The sequence below is a fragment of the Neltuma alba genome, unplaced genomic scaffold (assembly GCF_004799145.2).
Source record: "Neltuma alba isolate B1F8T4 unplaced genomic scaffold, ASM479914v2 tig00011781_pilon, whole genome shotgun sequence".
Taxonomy (NCBI): Eukaryota; Viridiplantae; Streptophyta; class Magnoliopsida; order Fabales; family Fabaceae; genus Neltuma; species Neltuma alba.
The window spans coordinates 84,471-108,936 of NW_021636404.1; the positions used below are offsets into that span (position 1 = coordinate 84,471).

At 33.0% G+C, this 24,466-nt stretch overlaps 3 protein-coding genes across 3 annotated transcripts; all 3 read left to right on the top strand.

Annotated features, from left to right (window-relative positions):
* Positions 1–8,045: 8,045 nt before the first annotated feature.
* LOC114717891 (uncharacterized) lies at positions 8,046–10,330 on the top strand. The gene is made up of 4 exons (XM_028903115.1): positions 8,046–8,391; positions 8,558–8,707; positions 9,533–9,649; positions 9,927–10,330. The coding sequence occupies exons 1-4, from the start codon at positions 8,046–8,048 to the stop codon at positions 10,328–10,330; spliced, it is 1,017 nt and encodes a 338-aa protein (XP_028758948.1).
* Positions 10,331–10,467: 137 nt separating this feature from the next.
* Positions 10,468–11,320, top strand: LOC114717892 (uncharacterized). Its single transcript, XM_028903116.1, has 3 exons — positions 10,468–10,682; positions 10,771–10,811; positions 11,142–11,320. Exons 1-3 carry the CDS (start codon positions 10,468–10,470, stop codon positions 11,318–11,320), a joined length of 435 nt encoding a protein of 144 aa, XP_028758949.1.
* A 9,378-nt stretch (positions 11,321–20,698) lies between these two features.
* LOC114717893 (uncharacterized) lies at positions 20,699–24,240 on the top strand. The gene is made up of 5 exons (XM_028903117.1): positions 20,699–21,191; positions 21,304–21,453; positions 22,612–22,659; positions 22,759–23,210; positions 23,623–24,240. The coding sequence occupies exons 1-5, from the start codon at positions 20,699–20,701 to the stop codon at positions 24,238–24,240; spliced, it is 1,761 nt and encodes a 586-aa protein (XP_028758950.1).
* Positions 24,241–24,466: the final 226 nt, after the last annotated feature.

A 24,466-nucleotide genomic window follows, 5' to 3' on the forward strand; every position in this document is an offset into this window, starting at 1 on the left:
TTCTTTTTTTTCGATTGAGAAATAACCTTTAATTCTAGAAATTAATCCTTAAATAATTTTAAGGAGTTTATGCCTCAAGTACCTTCTTTACCTCATAAAATAAATATCCTAAAATTTTCAACTCAAATATAAACCTCTAACTATTTTTCCTTAAATTTTCTAAGAAAATAGGCCACACTACTCCAAAAATTAACTTTAAAATTATTTGAGCCATTTTTAAGGAAATAAAATTTTCATAAAATTTATAATCCTTAAAACTAATATTTCATAATTTTTTCCAATTTAATTAGGCTTTAAATAATTTTAGATAAATTTTCTCTTTTTTGTTTTTCCTAAATCAAAAAAATTGGGGTGTTACCATTAGCATCATAAACAACTGGATTTATTTTATTAGGAGCAGTTTTGTCTTATTAAAAGATAAAAAGGCTGGTCTATGACAAAAAAATTATTTGAGCAAAACCCAAATAATCAGGAGACAAAAGTCGACCTAACATAAAGTAAAAGATAATAAAAGAAAAAAAAAGAGTAGCCGAGACTGAAGCTCAACCAACCCAAAGTCCCCAAGAAACCAAAGAGAAGTACATCCATACAAGCCCAAACCAAAATCAGCCACAACCAAGGCCAACTTTATGGCCATTGCACATACATGAGGGCCGAGAGGGGTGTACGCCCAAGTGTGGTGAAATTATTCCACGGGGAGCCACCAGGACCTTTTCTATGAGAACAACATATTCTCATCCTCTCGTTCACACGAGATATAACGTCTCCTCTTCATTTCAATGTAAATTCTAATAATGTTACCATAATGAGAGAGCTACAAGAGAGTAGAAGGAATAGTAAGACGAAATTGGGAGAGAAAAGAATTGAGTTTTCTCATTATCTCTCTGTTTTTGTTGCCAATGCACATGACTTCAACCTTTTTTTTCCGCCAGCATATGCCTTTAAATATTGAAGTCTAGTGCTATGATCACAAAAAATAAAGAAGGATATAATAACATTAATCATAAGAAACTTTCCCAAATCATTTATTGGAGAGGTTGCGTGTTTAGAACATTAAAGATAAATAATTCTAAGAGTAAAGAGTAATGGACATCTACACATGTAATGTTATACTTCTTCCGGTTCATAATGTAACACATCAGTTAAGTTTCCTGACAAATGAAGGAATGTTGGTTAAATCATTGAATGTGTTTTAAATTGATAAAAATTACCTGTTCTACTCTTATTAAAGAATGTGATTGGGACATTCTTTCATATCTCTTGTGTATTTAAAACCCTCTCTTCTCCTTATAACAAAGGGTAAAAGTGAAAAACTATCATTAATTACTCTGTCAACCTCTTATATTTTGAATCAAAATTTTCTTCTAAAATACTTCTTATAATATGGACAAGAAGGAGTAATAAATAAAATTAATAATATTTTATTAAAATCCTTATACTTCCTCCATTTTAAAATATAAATCATTTGAAATTGAAGTTATGCTTACAAATCTTTTTAAGGGAGAATTATGATGAGATCTCAAGGAAGAAAAAAACTACAAAACAAATCCTTGAGGTTGTCATTTTCTATTTTAGAACTAGTCATTACAAGCTACTTAGGTTGTTATTAGGACCTTTTAGTAATTATTTCCCTTCCTTGAGACTTGATTGTAATTCTGTCTTTTTTTAATCACCAAAAAAACATCATATTACATGCGCTAATAGGCAAAACCAAGAAACGTAATGAAAGACCGAAAGAAAACTCATAGTACAACTTATCAGAAAAAATTTGACAAAAACTATAGAAATTATTGACTAAATTACCAAATTTATCCTTAGTTAACGTGATGAATAAATTAAAGTTATTGAAGCAAATAAGGATATATTAAAATAGTATTGGTAAACACTTCTTTTTTGCCACCTAGTAAATACTTCTTTAAGCTTCTAGAAAGACGTATAAAATGAAACGAAAATGTTTCTCAAAAAGACTCATCATAATTTGAAAAAGAGGGAGTACTATTATGATGATTAAAATAAACACTCCCCATTTATTGGAGGATGAATTTGAATATATTGTCAAAAGAACTTCATATTTTCTTGAGAGCCTAAAGCAACAATCATCTTGAAACAGAACTCAAAACCCGAGTGAGTATATGTCCTCTTGCCGAGTCGCAAATGGTCTAGAACCCTCTTGGAATCTGGGAATTAGGAAAGTAGAAGCATATTGCGATTGTGCAGGAGCATGAACCTTTTTCTCTTGAATCAAGCCAATAATCACTCCTTTCAAGATATCATTGATGATACCATCAAAATTTTAGATTGTTTTCATAGATTCTGTATATAGAGAATGTAAAATCTAACTAATTAAACAGAGTAATGAAATTACTGATTTTTTTTCCTTTGATCTCTGTATTGTTTGCCCTCGTTTGTGAAAGAAGTTCCCGTTTTATTATTCATAAGAAGGGGGGAAAAAATCAACCAACTCCCCAAAATGACGTTAGTTTTGGAAGAGTAGGCTAGTAGGGTATAGTCATTACGAATTGTAGCACATCAGTTCGTTGAATTGCTTTATTACTCGTGGTTGGGGAGTTAATAAGAGCAGCTGACTTCTGGCATTACAGAGACAATACTTACTGGAAACCATCTACGGTCTACCTCTGAATTTCTTGTTGGGAGAATTAAAATTTGCATATTGAATGGATGATTTTATTGCTAAGACAGAGATATATTTGCCAGTTTTAATCTGCATGGTCATGTTAGAATTGGAACTGAAAATTTAATTTTATTAATTGTAACAAGCAAGTGAGCAATAATTAATAGAAGCAAACATTTGTTCTTAATTTGAGAGAGCTTTTACAAGTATTTTTTAAATCCTAGAGTAGCACTTATTTTTATTAAGAACATCTATAAGAGGAGACAAATGAAAGATCATGATATACAAAATGGACAAACAATCCTAAGTCGCTTTTAATCCTTGAAGTTAAAGAATAAATTGTTTTTATTAATTTCTGGTTTTAAAAATAGTTTTCAAAATTCCTACTATTCATCAAAAAAATTTCTCAGTTCAACTTAATTGAATTTACTTTTGGCCTGTTTTTTGCTCTTCATTTTTATGTAAATCTCTATGAGAACAATTTTTTTCTCATCACTGTGTTATTGTGCTAAGTGTAATATCCCAAATTTTATGGATTTGAGTAAAGCATGATGAAGGAGAAAATTTTTAGAGAAATTGTTGAGATTAAGACCCTTAAAATATGGTCTGAATAATTAAAAAGTTAATTTCAGGAATTTAGGACCTATTTTCTTGGAAAATTTGAGAAAAAATAGTTAGAGGATAATTTTTGAGCTGAGATTTTTAGGATAATTATTTTATAGACTAAAGAAGCTAATGGAAGAAGAAACTTCATATAGATATCCAGGTGTGATTTCTGGAATTATTTGATTATCCAAAAAAAAAATGTAGAGAAGGATCAAATTGAAGGGAAAATGAAGACCAAAGGGCAAAATGGTCATTTCACATCCCTCATCCATCTAATATTCCCTAACACCTCCTCCCTTCTCATTTTGCTCTGCTATTCGAAGGGAAAACAGAGAGAGAGTTGAGAGACTTCGAGAGAGATCAAGAAGAGCAAAGGCAATCGGAGGAGGGAATCGATTTATACCAAAGTGGAAATCAAACAAGGTGAGTCTCCTGAATCTTCTTTCATCTTTGTTTTCTGTTAATTGGTCATGTATTGCAAGACGATAATAAAGATGACATCTGGTTTTTGAGGGAGAAACTGAAGAGCATGACAGCCAAGCTGTAGAAACCGTGCTTAATGGTTAGGATGACGTTTGTGGTTGAGATTTCTGCACTTGTTTTTTTTTCGGTTGATTGCTCTGGTTAAAGTTTCTGAAATAGAGGTTCGAGGATTTAAGGAAATGGCTTCTGGTTTGGGTAATAGATGATTAACGAGTCTAAATATAATTAATTATTTTCTGGTTGTATGATTATAATATGTTGATTTTATATGCTCTGTGTGGTTATTGAGGGATCGAAGAGTGTCTGCTTTGAATAAGGAAAATTCCAGACTTAATGATGGAAGGACGCTGCTCGATTTTGCTGGTCAAGAAACATTTGAATGCTAAACGCATGAGCTATAAATATATATATAGATATATAGAACAAAGCCTTTTGAGACCGGAGCATTGGGAGAAAGAATTGGGCTCTTTATATATATTCTTTTGGTTTTGGCTCCATGTTCTGAATTATAGTGAACAGATTTTCTTGGAGTTAAAATGGAAAAGTAATGCCAAAATCTAGAATTTTCATAAGCGGAGGAAATTGTTGAGATTGGGAACTAATTAAAGCATGACATGTGTGTATATTGTTGGTGTTTATCTCAACAACGTTGATGTTATGATTTGAGGGATGAAACTAAATCCCATGGTATTAATTACGTATACCTGATTAATAGGGCAATCTGGAATTTTTGAAGGAATGGTGTAGAGGGTGAATATATATATATATATATTGCTTAAAATGCATTTTATTTTGAAGTGAAGATATATTGTATATCTATTTTGGTATGTAAATATTCCTCCATAAGGAGATGGCTAAGGGTAGATAAATCATGGTAACTGCTATTGAAGGAAATGATCAATATTTTGATATATAGTTATTATTTTGTCTAAAATTATGTGTATCTATATGTGTAACTCGTTGTACAAGCCTATGGCTAGATTCTACTGGCTATAATTGATTTGATATGGGATCCAAAAGGTGGATAGAAAAAGAATGGGTTCGATGGTTGAATATGAACCATGAGTTTTTAACCGTTTTTACCATTTTTGTAAAAGGGTTAAAGTGGGTACTCGAACAACTAGACAGTTTACTTGAAAGTGAATTTTGAAAGGTTTAAAACTTTTCAGAAAATCCCATTCTTTGAACAGGATCAGACTTTGTATTTGGGAACTAAAATAAAATAAAAAATTGTCTTCCCAAGGATTGGAACCTGGCTTTTAATGATTCGAGATTAAATAGAATAACTATATTGGTGTATAAAGGATAGTCGTGACACTAAGCACAAGTCCAAAATGAGAGCTCAATTCCAAAAGACTAGCCTATTAAGAAGAAGAGCTTTTAAACTTATAAACCTCACAATATTTGTTAGATTCCCCAACAGGACTTATAACAAAGCACCCTTCTCGAGAGCCGATATCCTGGGCGGCTCCACTTTACGGCACTTTCAACACTTGTAAGATTCCCCATGTGAGACTCATAACAATTACTTGTCATAATCCATGCACTTATGGTGCCAACACCTTCAAAAGGCAAAAATTAAAGTGATTATAAAGAATGTTTAAGATAATTAGGAAATAATAAGGTTTACGACGTAATTAATTACATACAGCTAATTACGTTAATTTTTTGCCGACAGTTAATTACGTTAATACCCTATTAGTAGTTTTTACAATAATAAAATTTTTATATTATTATTCTAAGTTGTGCGTCATTAAATGATTACTTTCAATGAGGGCATATATACCGTGCATATACATATATGTTGAGTTTGTACGAGTCCAAACAGGAGAATATAATCATTGTCCATTTCTTCTTCCCTGAATTATATACTCCCTTCCATTTTTAATATAAGCATTACTTAATTAATTTGAGAAAATTAAAAAAATAAAATAAATTAGTTAATTATAACATATGTAATTTGATATCCTAACATAACTCATGCATAACATTAGATTATATATTAGTTTATACGTTATGTAAATTATAGTTTGGAGAAAATAAATAAAAATGGGAGATAAATAGATTGAGATAATATATATTTAGGACCAAATTCAATCTCTAACTAACTTTTATATTAGCAACTGGACAGAGTATTAAATGCCTTAAAAAATGTCTCAAACAATACAAAAACGTAGGGAAAACGTCTATAGATATACAATGTGGGAAGAGTTTGTGATACGGATTTTGTTTTCGGTTTTGTTCTGGTGTTTAGTTGATTAATGCAAGCTTTCAGATTTTCAGTAAAAAAAAAACAAGAAGAGTTTGTGAAATGTGAGAGCCAGCTGCAAAAGAAGTAGCAAGCCATTGCCACCACAGATTCACATGGAGCAAGCAACAACTGGTAATCGCAATTAGTGTTTTGTTTCTTTGGATGAAATATGTATTTTAATTTCTCAAACTACTAGAGGTGGTGATTACAGTGAAGAGGAGAGAGGTAGAAGATTTATTAGATACGGTTACTGTGCTTAAAAAATGTAATATAATTACAACTTCTTTTTTGACCAGCAATATAATTACATCTTCAAATTACATCACAGTAACAATATACTCTTCTGATCCTATTTATAAGGCACTTCCAACATATTTCATACAGACTAAGAAAAATCTTAAACTTCATTAACTCTCATTTAAAACTTAGTAACTTTCTAACTTTATCTCTATTTAATATACATTATACTTCATTTAAACAAAGTCAACATAGTAATAAATGAGGGGTAAATTTGTACATCGATACAAAAAATTTCTCTCAGTGCCCTATAAATAGAACAAAAAATTATTTTCTCTCTCTATTCTATAAATAGGACTGGAGGAGTATATATCAACCTAGTATTAAAAAAAATTAAACTCAACTGTTTTTAATCAGTTTTTATTAATACACTCCTCTGGTCCTATTTATAAGATACTTTCAGCATATTTTACACAGACTAAAAAAACCTTAAAATATATTAACTCTCTATTAAAATATTACAGTTTTCCAACTTTACCCATATTTAATATATACACCGTTCAAAAAAGATAACTACTTACACTATAATAAATGAAGGACAAAATAGTACATTTACGCTGAAAATTTAATAAAGTAACTTATAAATAAAACAAAAAAAACCTTCTCTCTGCTCGACCAGAGGAGTATTATTTTTATCTTATAAAACAAAATCTTTCCCAGCTCCCAATCACCACCCAATATTTATCATTAACTTAATATAATATTCATTTAAAATTTGAATCTTTAAGGTAAAATGTTAGTCCACCTCCTGCCTACCCATACCCCAGTCACGTGTTGTTTGACAAATACTCTGACCAACATTAAATTCCTCTCACACTGCTTCAATTCGCATGCTCTAAGCCTCACTCAGCTTTTTGGTTTCTCACTGTATCTTTTCCTTCGGTCTCGTCAACTTCATCTTCTTTGTTTCTTACTTTCCTTGGCCGTTAGCTTCCTCGTCTTCTTTGTTTTGGATTCAACGTAGATTTTCTAACAAAGAAAAACACACAAAACGACAGACGGACAAGCTGATACAGGAGAAGCTGGAGCAAGACGAGGCGACAAACCCTCATCGATCTACAAGCTTTCAGGATTTTTAATGGTGGAATGATGTATTATTTGTTTAGATGTGGGGCACCCTGGGATTAATTGGTAGCTACAATTTCAATTTTCAAAGGCGCAGCTATTTGTATTATTACATAGAGTATCATCACCACCACGGATCTGCAGAAACAGCTTTAATTGAGTTATGGAAGGGAGGCGCAATTTTAACGACATAGTTGCAGAGCCACTGACGGAAGACAGCAGTGAAGATTGTTTCGAATGGGTTAAGAACTATCTGATATCTGACGATCTTTGGGAAGTGACGAATAGTAGCGCAAGACCAGACGAAAATCAGGTGGAAGATTTTGCTAAATGGAGAAGAAACAATGCTGCAGCATTGCACTTCATCCGTATCTCTTGTGGGCATCCCAATCACTCGCATATAAGAGGGGTCTCTGAAGCCAAAGTTGCATGGGATACTCTCTATTATACCTACTATACTACTGCGCCATGCCCTTCTCCCCCAGATCAGTGCCCTATATAATTCTCTCATTGCCCTCCTAGTGGACAGATCATATTTATATGATTCCTCAGCATTTAATTAATTTAGTGGTGATTACATACAGTGTTGACGGAGGCAGAAGAATTAGGGATAAGTATTCTGTACAAGGCCATAGCTCAGAACAAGTGGTCGGCCGCAAAGGCATCCATTGATCCCATCCTGAGGTATTGGACGTAGATTTTGCTACGTCAATGGGCGAAACACCTCTTCATGCGGCTGCAAAGTTTGGGCATCTGGGCATAGCAGAGGAGTTTCTGAGATTAGTTCCACAAAAATATCTCGAGATACGCGATGCTTATTATAACAATACTCCGCTTGCAATAGCTGTTTCACATAGTGAACTCATCCCGGTTGCAGCATGCTTGATCAACAAAAATAAAAAGGCACTTGCAATTCCAAGTGAAGATTGGCAGATTCCTGTTACCATGGCTTTTGATTCTGGCCATAAGGAAATGGGACGTTATCTTTATTCTGTCACTCCTCTGGAAGTCTTCAAACCAAAAAACCGCACTGTGGGGCCTGCTTTTCTCGCTAACTGTTTGTCAATTGGAGAATTTGGTAGCATAACTTCTATATATATAATTTTATACACAAAGCATAGTAATATATGTGTTTCATTTTCATTTTTTTCTTTGTCTGTTTATACATGTCGTCATTATTTTTCCATTCCATCTCATACTCTATGATTTTGATACATAAACAGATATTGCCTTGCATTTGCTCCAACGATGCACGGAGCTGCTTTTTGCTACTGACTTGGACGAGGAACCAACAATTCAGAATATTGCACGCTATCTTCCTAATACTCTGAAGAAAAGTCAACTTCCATTCTGGAAGCGATGGCCCTATCACTGTTGGTGCATATTTCCACTCTCTGTTTTTCCCTACAATTTCCTTAATGTTGTTTGCTCATTTTAATTATACACTAGCCGAAGTGGTGAATTACAATGATAAGGATTAAGTATGGGCCGGATTAGAGAATAAGGGAAGTCCACTATGTACAGAACATGTTGGAAAGTGTAAATTCTAACAGTAAGTTTGCTACCATAAATAATGAGTCTTAGAGTTTTAGGTATAGTTTTGTGAGAACTCTAAATCCATAATTATGTGTTTCGGAATGCGAGTTCTTTGACAGAAAATTAGAAGACTCCCCCCTTGCTTCTCTCTTCCAAGCCTATTCTTTAATTTAGTTAATTTTCACTCAGTGCTTTTGTCCTTTTGCAAGATGATTGCTTCAAAATTTTCCAAAAGCTATCAATCTGCTTAATCACTTGCAGTGGACAACAACTCTACACACACACACACATATTTACAATTAATGTTGTATTCTGATAATTCATTGTTATTGTCAGCATAATAACAGTATTTATGACTACACTACATCCAATAATAAAATAAGATATCTTCTAAAAGTTTTTCATGGTCCATTATAAGTCTCTTTGAAAATGTGGTGAAACTTTTATGACGTATTTCCAAACATAATGTTGGCAAAAAAAATTTCCCAAAAATACTATTTATGTAATTAACACTATCAATTTATTGGAAAATATTATCTCTGACTTTATGTTTCATAGAAAACAATCCCCTGACTTAATTAGGAGGTGGCGGCAATTAATTAATACTATTAATGTAATTTACTTGTACTTCTAGTAATTTATTGCATTATTATTTGAAGAAGCTTATGTTTTCTTTGATCACTTCTGGGTGGAAGATATGAAAATACCATCAACCGCAACGACTGGGCATTTCTGCGTAGGTATTCAGCAAGAAGGCGAAAGCAACAAAGCCGGTCAAGGTACAGAATTCTCTATCACTTTAGGAGATGAAATCAAATAATATTATATACCTATTATTATAGAACACAGATTATACAATGTAAAGTTTCTTCATTTTATTCGTTTTACGTGAATTCAAGTACACCAAAATCCATGTCAAACAAGGCTAGGTCTGCTCCATTCACTTATCTCCAGCATCTATAATTTTTCAGGTATATAAGTATGGCAAAAAGTCCTCCAGAACTTAAATTGGATGCCTGTAATATTTTAGTTGTATTTGATTTACCAATGGTGCAGGAATGAGGGAAATATACAAGATGAAGGTGCAGCATGCACAAGCAGCTGAAATTCTAAATCTAGTTTGTGAAGATATGATATATTTGAATAAAGTAAAGAAGAATATGGTTGGAAAAGCAATGATTGCTGCAGCTAAAGCAGAGAATGTTGAGTTTTGTTTGCGAGTAACGAAGGCAAACCCAGAATTAATCACGCTAGTCACTTTTGGCTACCCAGACTTGCCCTTTTTCTTCGATGCTGTTAAATATCGTAGATCTGAGATTTTCAATCTCCTCCATGGTTTTCGCTTTAAGAATGTGGCGGTGACATTAGTTGATCATGAGAACTTAGATAACTTGCTGCATGTGGCAGCCATGTTATCTCCTTCTTCCTACCTTAACTGCATCCCCGGGACCGCATTGTAGATACAAAGAGAAATGCAATGGTTCAAGGTTAGTTATTAGAATTGAAATTTAATGCTCTTTTGCTTCAATACTTTGTGTCTTTTATAGATTTCTTATTGTGTATTTATTTTCTGTAAACATGGGCCGTCAAGAGTGTGATGGATCCTGGAGATAGGCTATTTCCAAACAAGAAAGTGCTCATCCCTCTAGAATTTTTCAAAGAAAACCAGAAAGAGCTGAGGGCTGAAGGAGGAAAATGGATGAAGAAAACAGCGTCTTCTTGCTCAGTTGTTGGGGCTCTAATTGTTACCATCATGTTTGCCATAGCTTTAATAGTTTCTGGAGGGAACGACGAGAATTCAGGATACCCACTGTTTAAGAAGGAGAAGTTATTTAAATCTCTCTTAATTTCATATGCACTTTCCTTGTTTCCGTCCACTACTTCTATGCTCACATTTCAGGAATCCTTACGTCACGCTGCAGAAGAAGACTTTCTTTACTCGTTAGTAAGAAAATTGATACTCCTCCGGTCCTTATTATAAGACCCAATTTGACTTTTTATTTGGTCCTAATTATAAGACCCAATCCATTTTCTCTCTATATTTATGCATTTTTTTCCAAGATAATCCTTCTAATAATGATAGTTTTAGCCAATATACTTAATTAGCAAGGATATTTTAGGAATAACAACACTTATTTATTATAAATAACCAACTTAACTTACTTCCTTAATCTCTTCAATAAGTCAATTGGGTCTTATAATTAGGACCGGAGGAGTAATAGGTTGTCTACACTTTTTTGCCTATCGCAACTATGATGATTTCCTTTTCAGCAACCATAATGATCATGTTGCAATATAACTCATCACGTTTATGGGTTACTCTTCCTGTTATTGTCCTTGCTGGTGTTCCAATAATCTTCTTTGTATTATTACAATTCCCTCTTCTTGTTGAAGTAACTTTTTCTACTTATGGTCAAGGCATCTTCAAGAAGGTAGAGAAGTGGCCATGAACTGTGCATGTAATTAATTCACATCTTACCATAATATGTATTATTTTCTGGAGGATGAAATTTGTGTGTCCTTCACATCTTATTACTTTATGTATTTTTTGTTGAATAAGAAATTTCCGATCCCCTTGAATCTTATCATGTAAATAAAGAACCTGGTTTTATTTTTAGCCTAATTGTATCATCAAGCTTTGCACATCTAGAACACAAACATTGATAATATTGTGACGGGTTAATACAAACTTTGGTCCTTCAAGTTTTTTCTGCAACACCTAACTTTCTATATACTAATAGGATCAGTATAATACTATGAATCACTAATGCCAGGTTTTTGACTTCGTAAAAGAGAGGGAATTTTTTTTCCCCTTCAACATTAGAATCCATCGATCAAATATTTCACAAGTGATCCATAATCAATCCTGCTTTCAACTTAATCTATTATCACCTAGAATGATTTCATACTATGCAATCTCATAATAGTATATTAAAAATATAGCAACCATCTAGGTCGACGGCACTTGCCTATGCCTGGCAGTGCTCTCCTAAGTTACTTGCCCATATAACATATATAATAGTATAAATATTAAATTATCCAAATATTCTACAACTATGTACAGAATATAGCAGGCATCCCTGCTCTTCAACCAGCTCACATTCTTCTTAAACAACCTCCATATCCTTCGAGCTACTAGCCTTTGTTGTTCATCATAAATGGGAGGGTGAGATTCTAAAGAATCCCCATAGTAGTAATTTCCATCAAACAAATGTGCAGATTATACAAAGTATGCAAAACAAGCCAAAGTGAAACATAATCTTCCAAGCTAATGCAATTAAGTATTTATATGCATTGATAGATAGACAAGCTGAATAAATAATGCGTAAATAATTGGTAGATACTGCCCCATGTCTATCAGTTACACGTGATCACGGCTAAATAATCCATGCAAGGAATTAAGGATTACATGTTCTCATGCTTTAAACAGCAATATGGCACAAACAGACATGCAGCAATCAGACATAAGTGTGAGGTAGGAAAGAACTACTACCTGATCCGCTTCCCTCCAAATCAAACCTTATCGTTCTCCTTTCTTTATGCTTCTTGGTGAGCTTGAGCAGATATAAAAACTTGTCATATTAGGAAGGATAGATTAACTCTTAATCTAAATACAGTTTACAAATTAAACTACTTTCTTTGAATTCCCAATTTCTTTAAATTCTACCCTTACTTAGTAGTTGGTCATCATAGACAACTTTTCTTATTCAAACTACTTTCATTGGAAAATTTCCTTCCTTATCTTAACCTATATAATTACTTTACTTAGTAACTGGTCATTTTAGTCAAAAATATTATACATATATAATCGTACCAATTGATTTTGCTTCATTTTTCTAAAATAATTCTATAAGCTCTGCTAGCTTTTATTAACAATTAACATAATACTTATTTAAATCCAAGCTAAGCAATTTCAATTTCCAACCATCTATCAATCTTCTTAATCTTTGGTCCAACATTCCTCCAGCAACCTTTCTAATCAGTTGTCAATTTTTAACCCATACCTCAATCATTGACTGTATACTATTGAGTCCCAAATGTATACCATAAAATAATTTCCAAACACCATAACAATTAATCCATTTACAATGTCCATTCACCATTTGGAACCTCAAACAAACCTCAATAATAAATTTCAAATCAATTCCTAGCTTGATTCCTTTCATCCCCAAAACAGCCGCCAAGTTTAGTTCTAAGTTCGATCATTAAATAAATTCATCTCCTTCATGTTGAAACAGTCGCTGGCTGAACAGGGGAGAGGAAATAGAAACTTGGCTCCCAATTTCATTCCATCCATTCATCAGTTAGGCATGTCTAGGTGCTTTAGTATATATGATTCTTCAATTCCATATAATTCTAAAATATTATATAGCATCATAACAGTGCGTTTCTCTTCAATTTCAGCCTCCAAAATTACAAACCTTAATATGTGATTATGTTAATCTGCATACAAGTCCATATATCATCTAGACCATACAAAATTTTTGCAGCATTTGAACACTTAAAACGTTTTCAGAAACTTTGTGCAGCTTTATTCTTTGTTCTGGAAATCTTTCCAGATTTAAAATCATGTGTCCCAATTTAAATTTTGCAGCACTCATCTTGATATTTTATACCAACACTATATAATATATAACCATTAACTTCTAGGTGCCTTTAACCAACTTTTAAAATTCCTAGCTTCAATAAGAGCATCTGAGTCCTCATTTTAATATCTTTGAGCATGGTTTAGTCACACCAAATAATCATTTAGTATTTAGAACCTGAACATTAAGCTTCACACAGTTTACTATCCAACTCTCTTCCATTTCTTAACTTTTAATTCCAAAGAACCCGAAATCAAACAATCCCTCGGCCTACTCTTCAAATCTGGAAATTCCAGATCTTTACAATGATTCCAACATTTGAGGAATCAATTTCTAACACATAGGGGCGGCAACTACACCTAGAAACCGAGCATATACACACATGGATATATATATATATATATATATCTCATATTTATAAATAATGGTCCTTTCATTTCATTTAAAATTCCAGCTTTTATCTTTCAAAATATTGCAAACAGAAAACATTTATGGTCCCGAAATTTCAGTTCAAGAAACAAGATTTGGACCTTCGTTTTCAGATCTCTAACTTGGTTTAATTAGCTTGAACAATCACTTGGTCTAAGAGAACATCAATCAACAATTTTAGTAAAGTTTCAGATTCCATACTCTTATACACATGTATATAAATATATCCCCCAAGTTAGAACACTTTCCCAACAGTCACGGCTGGCAAGAAAGGGAAGAGCAAACTGCATTTCACTTTATATAAATAAGCATTCTCACATCCTTCTCCTAACTCTCAAAGAACCCAACAATGTTCAGCCCAAAACAACAAGATTTTAGTTCGAAGGTCATCATAAAGCGGAACCAACACCCAAACTAGATGCCACTTTCCTGAACCTTTAACCCCTGTTTCGGTCTTGGAAAACAGAGGGAGAAAATCCACATGCAACCAGATTTATCAACATGCAACACTTAAACTCACTTACACAAGCTTTAATCTACTTGTTCCGACCATTATTTCATTTGGTTTCCCCATTTCTTGATAACCCAAAATTTCATCTTCCCTCAACTCTTCAATCACGCAGAGAATGGAGAAATGAAGAGTAGGAGAGTGGTCAAGAGACTCGCCTTAACCGAAAATCACTCTTGCATGTAACTTCACCACCTCCTATCACCTCTCCGGCCAAGCTCTTCCTCCGTCTTCTCTCACTCTTTCTCTCGCGTATTCCTCTTTGAATGGCAGCAGAAATGAGGATGGGAGGCGAATTCAGAAGATTAACAAGGGAGGCAGCACGGGTATAAGAAAAATTCCTGTACCCTTTTGCCCCTCTATCACATTTATACTTCCAATTTTATGCTTCTCCGATTTTCTAAACGTAAAATATATCCAGAATTTATAATATGGAGTTATATTATCTATTAGCTTCTTTGACCCATAAAATAACTTCTTTAAAAATTTCAGGTCAAAGTCAACTCCTAACTATTTTTCTTGAATTTTTTTAAGAAAATAGCTCTTAATACCTCTAAGTATTTTTCTTAGAATTTTCTAAGAAAATAACCCATTTCATTATGAAAATAGCTTTAAAATTATTTAAGCTGTTTTTTGGGGAATAAACTTTTCCAAAATATTTCTAAGCCCTCAAAATCAATATTCCATAATTTTTCCAATTTTATTTAGGCATTAAATAATTTTAATGAATTTCTTTTTCTTCTCTTCCCGAGTCAAAATTTGGGGTGTTAAATTTTCTTAGTTTGGTTTTGGTCCTTCAAGTTTCAAACCATAAGTTTTGATCCATGAAGTTTCTTTTCATTTAAAACATTGATCCATATAATTCAATAAAGATTTAGACCATTTTGCTCCATGAGAAATCAAAACCTATTATTTGAAACTTAAAGAACCAAAAAAAAAAAACAAGTGCAACATTAAACGGCCAAAAATCATCTTAAGCCTATTGTGACTATGGCAAGAAACATATCTGGGCCTATTATCGTTTGAATGCAAATGAAGTTGAACAATTTAAATTTCAATTAATAAAAAGTTCAATTGTATTCATGAGCATAATAAGAAATTTCAGTTAAGCAAAAAGTTATGGTAGAGATTTTTTGAATTCAAATTTAACAGATTAAAATCATTAATATAATGAGATATAAAATTTTATATTCTTTATTAAAATGTTCAATTAACCAATATCACAAAAATCACTCCCATTTCTTGGTTGTGAGAGAGAGAGAGAGAGAGAGAGAGAGAGAGAGTATCCCGTCAAATTAAAGCTCACAAATCAAGCCGATGATCATTCCTTTCAAGATACCGTAGACGATACCAACAAAATTTTAAATAGACTTTGGACTGTTTTCATTAGTTTTGTACATAGAGAATGTACTAGGTAAGGTCTTGAAATTATTTATACTTTTTTTAATCTTTGATCATCTTTTGCTTCTTATTTAAAAGGGACAAATAATGAAAGATGGTTAGGTTTTCTCCCCCTTGTTTGATCCTTGTATTTTTTTTTTTTTTTATCTTCCTTTGTGAACCAAGTTTCAGTTTTATTTTTTAACAAAAAAAAAAAAGAAAAGTCCACCAAATCTCCAAAATGACGTTAATCCTGAAACAGTAGGATCGTGGGTATACACAATGGTCATTGTGAACGCGAAGTATAGTACATCAAGTGGTTGAGTTTCTTCATTGCTGAAAGATAATTCGTCATGAACAATAATATGTGTGTGTGTGTAAAACAGAGTTGCAAAAGAAGGCTAAGCCACGCCGAGTCGTGTGTCAGAATTTTGGGGCTAACTTGTTTAATATAGACGTGTGAAGAGTTTGTGAAGTGCGAGAGAGTAGCAGAAGAGAAGTAACAAGCCATTGCCACCTGAGATTCTGGCCGATGTGTGAATCATGGAAGCAAGCAACAACTAGTAGCCACGTTTAATCTTTGGATGAAATTAATATGTTTTAATTTCTCAAAAAGCGATTAGTTGACATTGCAAGAATTGGTGATTACAATGACGAGAAGGAGAGAGGTAGAAGATTTAGAGATGGGTATTCTGTACAAGTATATATCATGGCAGAGAGATACTTAGTGTATTATTTGTTTAGACATAGGGGTAACCAGTTTATTGAAATGCACACAGTTTATTTTTGAATTATTTTAATTATGATTATGTTACCTCATATCTGAAACAGAGGCATGATTAATGCTTACTTTACATTGTGGATTATTACACCGTCATCATATCATGGGAACCAGCTTATATTTATTCGGAGCATTCGACGGAAGTCATTTTTATTTGTTGTTGTTGTTTCGTGTCTATTAGAAGGCTCACAAACCCAGAAGACAGAAAGGAAAGAATGAATTGCAAAAGAAAGCTGAGCCATTGACATATAGCTGCGAAGTTTCCGTCGAAGGAGGGAAGGTGCATATATAGAACCAATTCACTTGGTAAGTTGTGTATATGATGGATCTCTGATCTGTTCCTTTAAATTTTTCAAAGAAAGAGGGTCATGAAATTTTAATAATCCATCAGGGGTGTATGTGGAAACATTCTTTAATTATTCCTAGAACTAACTTTATAAAGCGTCTTATAATAATTATTCCTAGAACTAACTTTATACTTCGTGTCGCATACTTCATTAACGAAAAAGGAGACTATTTAACAAGAGACTTACCTACACAGGTTTACTCAAAATATGGTCTTTTGAACTTTGGTGCAAAAATTACTAAAACATAAGATTGTGTCGCGTCAAGCATTCCCCATTTCATAAACACGTTTGTCTTTTATTTCCATTCCTTGCTTCTTGTCTGCGTCAGATCTATTCCATTCAATTTAGAGGATCTTAAAAAGCATATGGCGCCTTCGTTCCTTCAAGTAGTAGTTAAGTAGCTTTTACATTAAAAACTTAATGAAATAGTATTAAATATTTTAAATTAAACGATATGAACAAGCATGTAAGAAATAACACGACAATGGCTATAAATATATTCCTCCGGTCCTAAATATAAGTTCCTTTTTACAGTGTAATTTACACTAAGAAAGGGGTCTTATATTGGAGATCGGAAGAGTATAATGTTACAACTTTCGATCCTTAATATAAGACCTAGTTGACTAATTTTAGGAGATTAAGGGAATTAGTTAAGTTAGTTATTTGTTATAAATAGATAGATGTTGTCTTTTCTAAAATGCCCTTGCTAATTATATATATTAGCTAGAATTACCATTTGATGAAACATTTAACATGTGCAACTACTATAAGGACTACTTTGAAAAAAATGAGTAAACATGAAAAACAAAATAGTTTGGGGTCTTATATTTGGAACCAAATTAAAAATCAAACACGCTTTTATAATAAGAAACGGAGGCAGTGACAAATTTACTCACAATATGGTCCTTTGTTCGTAAGTGGTGATTACAGAGTCAACAAGAGACTTATCTTACACAAACTTACTCCTAGTCTAGAGATGAGGTGAACAACGTTAGGAGCTCATTATTGAATCTCCAGTAGGCCCTTTTCAAGCTTCATGTGTTTTTACGCATAGTATGTTTTCTTAATTATTTAATAACGAATTATTTCAGCAAATTCCAATAAAAATAATGAGGTTCATGTGCTGAGTCCTCAACAGATTAGACTTCAATTTGATTCCCACCCCTAACCCGCCGTAACTTGTCATCTGGTGGGCTGCCAGCCCCTACACTTGAACGAGGTATAAGGCTCGAGTCTAGCCTTAACATATTTATGTGCATATATTTTGATTATTTATAATAAAACAAAAAGATTATTAAAAATAAGAAATTGAAATAATTAGAAAAATATCCACTGTGTTTCCTATTACCTTTTACACAATTTTCTATCACCATTTGAAAAAATAAACAAATTAAATAAAAATTCAAATAAGGTGAAAAGGCAGCACAATCTTTCATTGACGTACTTATGTTAATGAAGAAGCATTATTTATTAAAAAACTTTGTAGCAATGACAAAATTAAAACCGGCAAAAACTGTTGGCTTTAATTTTACCTAACTATTTCAGGTTATTAGAGGGGGGAAATAAATTTTGAACTTTCTTAAAACAGTGAAAGATTTGTTTTATATATGAGGTGAAACAACAATTATGTGTAGTTGTTTTTAAATATCAGAAGCATGATTGAATCAACACAGATAAAATGAAATAAAATTAAAAAAATTAATTTGTATCAAATATAATATCAGTATAATATGAATATCTGATACATTAACTTTTTATTGAATAAAAACTGAAAATAAAGTGAAATTACCAATAATTTTTTTGATTATATGGAAAACACATAACAAAAATTTCTTAAAATATAGAGATTATTACTATCCTCAATTTTTAATTATTTATAGTATTATTCAAAAACAAAAGTGATTATGCAGAATGTTTAATATAGTTTGAGGAATAACAAGATTTTTTTTAACGTAATTACATACATTGATACCCTTTCGGATAAAAAAATTACGTTAAAACCTATTAATTAATCGTTGAAATAATAAAAGGTTTATGCTATTTTAAGTTATGCCTAATTAAAAATAATTGTGCTGAACAAGGGCATATATTCAGTTTAATTTGCACAAATCCAAACAGGCACAAACAGTCAAACGTGATGCATAAGTTTAGGACTTTGGTGCAAAAATTACTAAAAACAAGATTTGCGTAACAAGATGGGGAAATTTCTACAAAAGCAACTTCCAAATTACTGAATCTCAAATAAAAAATTCTTTTAAAAAATGTGTTATTATTTAGTAGTGAAAAACCTATGGGTTAAGATGCATCCAGCATTCCAAAGTATTTTTTCGGATGCATCCAATACCCTAAAAGACACCATGAAGTATTTTTTTAGGTGCGTTGAGCACCGTGAAGTTTTTTGTATGCATCCAACATCTCAAAGTTTTTTTTAGATGTGTCCAGCACCCAAAAATATTTTTTGGTACATCTAGCACTAAGGGAAAAATTACTCCAAGGTGCTAGATACACATAAAAATTACTTCAGGAAGCTGGATGCACTACAAATACTCCAGGTGTTGGATACACCTGAGAAAATACTTCAAGGTACCGAATGCATTTTAACCCAAAAACTATTAATTTATAGGAAACAATTTTGATTTGAGATTTAGTAATTTTTATGTTCCTTGTGTGAGTTTTCTCTAGAAGATCTGCCGCTTTTTAGTGAATTGATAATCTTCAATTCAAATCCAAGTCGTTTGCTTCACCAACGTTCCAGATTGTGCCAGGTCCGCGTTTAAACCATGAGAAATAATGCGACAATGGCTACAGATATACAATGCATCAGGAGCAAGTGAACTGTGAGGCATCTGCAAAAGAAGATACTACATGGTACTTAAGTCAATTAAGTTGTTCCCCTACAGCACTATCGTTTTTAATGTGTACGTGCTTTTTTAAAGAAAAAGTCAAGTTTGTTTTCTTTTTCTTTTTCTTTTTCTTTTCCTTGTTGGTAACATATCACGATCTTTTTTCTTGATCCCCTATCATTTATTGAACACCTTAAACCATACGAACACGGAAGGAATAAACGAAAAGGCTATAAATATATAGAATGTGTGAAGAGCAGTGAAGTGTGAGAGCGAGCTGAAAAAGAAGTAACAAGCCACTGCCATCACAAATTCACGTGGAGGAAGAAAGAAGTAAGCGCAATTAATCTTTGTTTATTTCGTTGAAATGTGTATTTTAATTTCACCTGAAAGAATTGATGATTACATACAGTAACGAGGGGAGAGAAGTACAAGATTTAGATATGAAGGATGGCGTTAAGGCTATATTACTAAAAACCTCCGTCGTTTCTTCTTTATGTGCAGAAGAAAATTAAAGTACTCCTCCGGTCCTTATTATAAGACCCAATTTGACTTTTTATTTGGTCCTAATTATAAGACCCAATCCATTTTCTCTCTTATATTTATACATTTTTTTCAAAGATAATTCTTCTAATAATGATAGTTTTAGCCAATATACTTAATTAGCAAGGATATTTAGGAATAACAATACTTATTTATTATAAATAACCAACTTAACTTACTTCCTTAATCTCCTCAAATAAGTCAATTGGGTCTTATAATTAGGACCGGAGGAGTATTATTATTAGGCAACACCTGAGCCAATTCCTATCTGAACTTCGATAGCAACACTGGGTGCTAACTCATTGCATTCACTCCTTCTCATTTGATTTACCTATGTCCTTCCTCTTAATTATGCATTCGAATACATATTTTAAATTTTTAATGCGTATGTGCTGGTTGTTGATTCCAGTGATGGAGGCAGACGAATTAGAGATGGCTAATTTGAACAAGGCCATATATGAGGACAACTGGTTCGAAGCAAAAGCATTCATTGATCGCCATCCTAAGTTATTGGACGTAGATTTTGGAGCTTCAAGAGGCGAAACACCTCTTCATACAGCGGCAAAGTTCGGGCATGTGGCCATAGTAGAAGAGTTGATGAAATTAGTTGAACCAGAATATCTTGAAATATGGGATTATTATGGCTATACTCCACTTGCAACAACTGCCACACATACGGAATCCATCCCAATTGCAAAATGCATGATAAAGAAAAATAGCAATGCACTTGCAATTCCAGCTCCATGGCCTTGGCTGATTCCTGTTTCCTTGGCTTTTCTGTCTGGCCACAACAAATTGGGACGTTATCTCTATTCTGTCACTCCTTTGGAAGTCTTCAAACCAGAAAACGGCTCTTTTGTGGGCCCTGAGTTTCTCCGAACCTGTTTGAGAAATGGAGAATATGGTAACGTCATTTTTAGATGTATAATTTCATTCGCAATAAAGCGCAATTTATGTTTCATTTTCATTTTTTCCCTCTCATCTCCTTATACTAAATGATTTTGTTACATGAATAGGTATTGCCTTGCAATTGCTCCAACAATGCACGGAGCTGCTTTTTGCTCAAGACGCGGATGAGAACTCAACAATTGCGAATATTGCACTCTCTCTTCCTCATTCTCTTCATAAAAGTCAACTTCCGTTCTTGAAGCGATGGGCCTATCACTGTTAGTATACATATTATTACTTTCCACTCTCCGTTCTCCCTGCAATTTTCTATATATGTCGTTTGCTCTTTTAAAGTACTGGCTAGCCATAATGGCAAATTATGATGATGACGGTAAAGATGGTGAAGATGAAACAACCTCTGGTATAATTTAGTTTACACACACTTATTCCCAATCCGTTTCGATCACCCTTCCCCTCTTACTCCTACCTTCCTAATTAAATAAATATAGCCTTTTGAAAGACACTCAACCCACAATATAAGTCACTTGATGGATCATTAATGAATTTTTTTCCAAATAGGTATTACCCTTCCCTATTACAATTTATTAGAAGAGGAGTTGAAGTATCGTATAGTGTTTCTCTGTGCTCTTAAATATGTGCAGAGTTGCAAAAAGCATTTCATTTTTAAATTTGACAAGTGAACCATTTTTCTCGTTCTGGTGAGGTAGTACTCCCTTTGATTCTTATTATAAGACATTTTCAACTAATTCTTACATACTAATTAATGACAGTTAAAGTATTAAATTTCTCTTAAATTAATAATTTTTTTCAAGTTTCCTTCCAGTTTAGATTAAATAAGGTTGGAAAAAAAATTCCAAAAATACTATTTATGTAATTAACCCTCAATTAATTGGAAGATATCATCTTTGACTTCAAGTTTCATAGAAAACAAGAGGCGGCGGTAATTAATTAATACTATTTATGTAATTTACTTGTGCTTCTAGCTTTTTTCTGCATTATTATTTGAAGAAGCTTATGTTTTCCCATTTCTTTGATCACTTTTGGGTGGAAGTTATTAAAATACCATCAACCACAACCACTGGGCATTTCTGCGTAGATATTCAGCAAGAAGGCGAGGGCAGCAGAGCTGGTCAAGGTACAATATCCTCTACTATCACTTCAGGAGATGAAATCAAATAATATTATATAACTATTATTACACAACATAGTAGATTACAATTTGTAATGTTTTTCATTTAATTTAGCACCCATAAAATCAGGTATGCCAAAATATGAAATTTGAAATTAAAAATTATTTTTTATTATAAGCTCGATTTTTGAATATATGTCTCAGCCTTAATTTACGCACCGGTTACTCAATGTTAGCATTTAATTAAGTTGCACTTAGCTTTGACTAGAAAAATGCACGTCAACAGGGACAGGTCTACGCCATTGGCTACTCTCCAGCGTATATAATTTGTCAGGTATGTATATATTTGTGCGCGCGCCAAAAAGTTGCCCAGAACTTAAATCGAATGCCTTTAATATTCTAGTTCTATTTTGATCGACTAACAATGGTGCAGGAATGAAGGAAATATATAAGATGAAGCTCCAGCATGCACAAGCAGCTGAAATTCTAAACCTACTTTGTCCGAATATTCTGATGCTTCTGAATGTAGAAAAGAGGAATATGATTAGAATAGCACTGAATTGTGCAGCTCAGCAGGACAATGCTGAGTTTGTTTTGCGAGTAACGAAGGCAAACCCGGAGTTAATCGCACTTGTTACTTCCGTTTGTCTAAACTATCCCGTTTTCGTCATTACCGCTGTTGAATATCGTAAAGCTGCGGTTTTCAGCCTCTTCCTTTGTCGTCACTTCCAGATTATGGCAGCAGCAACACCGGCAAAAATGAGAGCAGCAAGAGAGACAGGAAATAACTTGCTACATTTGGCAGCCTCGTTAGCTCCTGATTCCTACCTTAACAGCATCTCCGGTGCCGCACTGCAGATGCAAAGAGAACTGCAATGGTTCAAGGTTAGAACTGAAATTTAATCCTTTTCTGTGCATGCCAGAGGCAGAAGAAAATGAATCATATTAACACATGCACACATGTCCGGTTTGTTTTCCTTGCCAATAATTAAGATTCATTATTATATGGTGCAATTTAATGAATGAAATTGACCAAAGAAGGAGATGTTCCCTTTAAGGATTAATTTTTTTTAATTCATAGACACATCTGATGAGACTTGCTGATTGTGAACTAGCTAGAAAAGTGAAGTGATTTTATATCATTAGATAATTCCTTGTATAATTTAAGAATAATAATGGGTTAGCTTATATAGAACAAAATAATTGTTTTAATATACAATTAATCAATTCTAGCTATTTTGTTACTTTGAGTCTTTTATTTATTGCTCATTTATTTATTTATTTTCTATATACATAGGCTGTCGAGAGTGTAGTGGATGCCGGATACAGGCTACATCAAAACAAGGAGGGGCTGATTCCTATAGAATATTTCAAAAAAAACCACAAAGGGCTAAGGGCTGAAGGAGAAAAATGGATGAAGGACACAGCATCTTCTTGTTCAGTTGTTGGGACTCTAATTGTTACTATCATGTTTACCGCAGCTTTAACAGTTCCCGGGGGGAACAATCAGGATTCAGGGTACCCAATGTTTATCAAGGAGAAGTTATTTAAAGTTTTCTTGATTTCAGATGCACTTTCTTTGTTTTCATCCACTACTTCTGTGCTCGTATTTTTAGGAATCCTCACCTCACGCTATGCAGAAGAAGACTTCCTTTGCTCGCTACCTACAAAATTGATAACAGGTCTTTCTACATTGTTTTTGTCTATTGCAACTATGATGATTTCCTTTTCAGCAACAATAATGATCATGTTGCAATATAATTCACTACGTTTATGGGTTACTCTTCCTATTACTATGCTGGCTGGTGTTCCAGTAACCCTCTTTATATTATTACAATTCCCTCTTCTTGTTAAAGTGTTTTCTTCTACTTATGGTCCAAGCATCTTCAAGAAGAAGGTGGAAGAGTGGTCATGAACTGTGCATGTAATTAATTCAAATCTTACCATATATGTATGATTTCCTATTTAATAAAGATTTTCCTCCTCTTGAATCTTAATCGTGTAATAACCCAATTGCTTATATATTTAACCTATGTTGGAGGTGTGTATCAACCTTTGCATGTTTAGAACATAAATATATATTGATGTGGTTATGCCAAATTAATTAGATTAATTAGCTAATTGTGGATGAATTTTTTTTT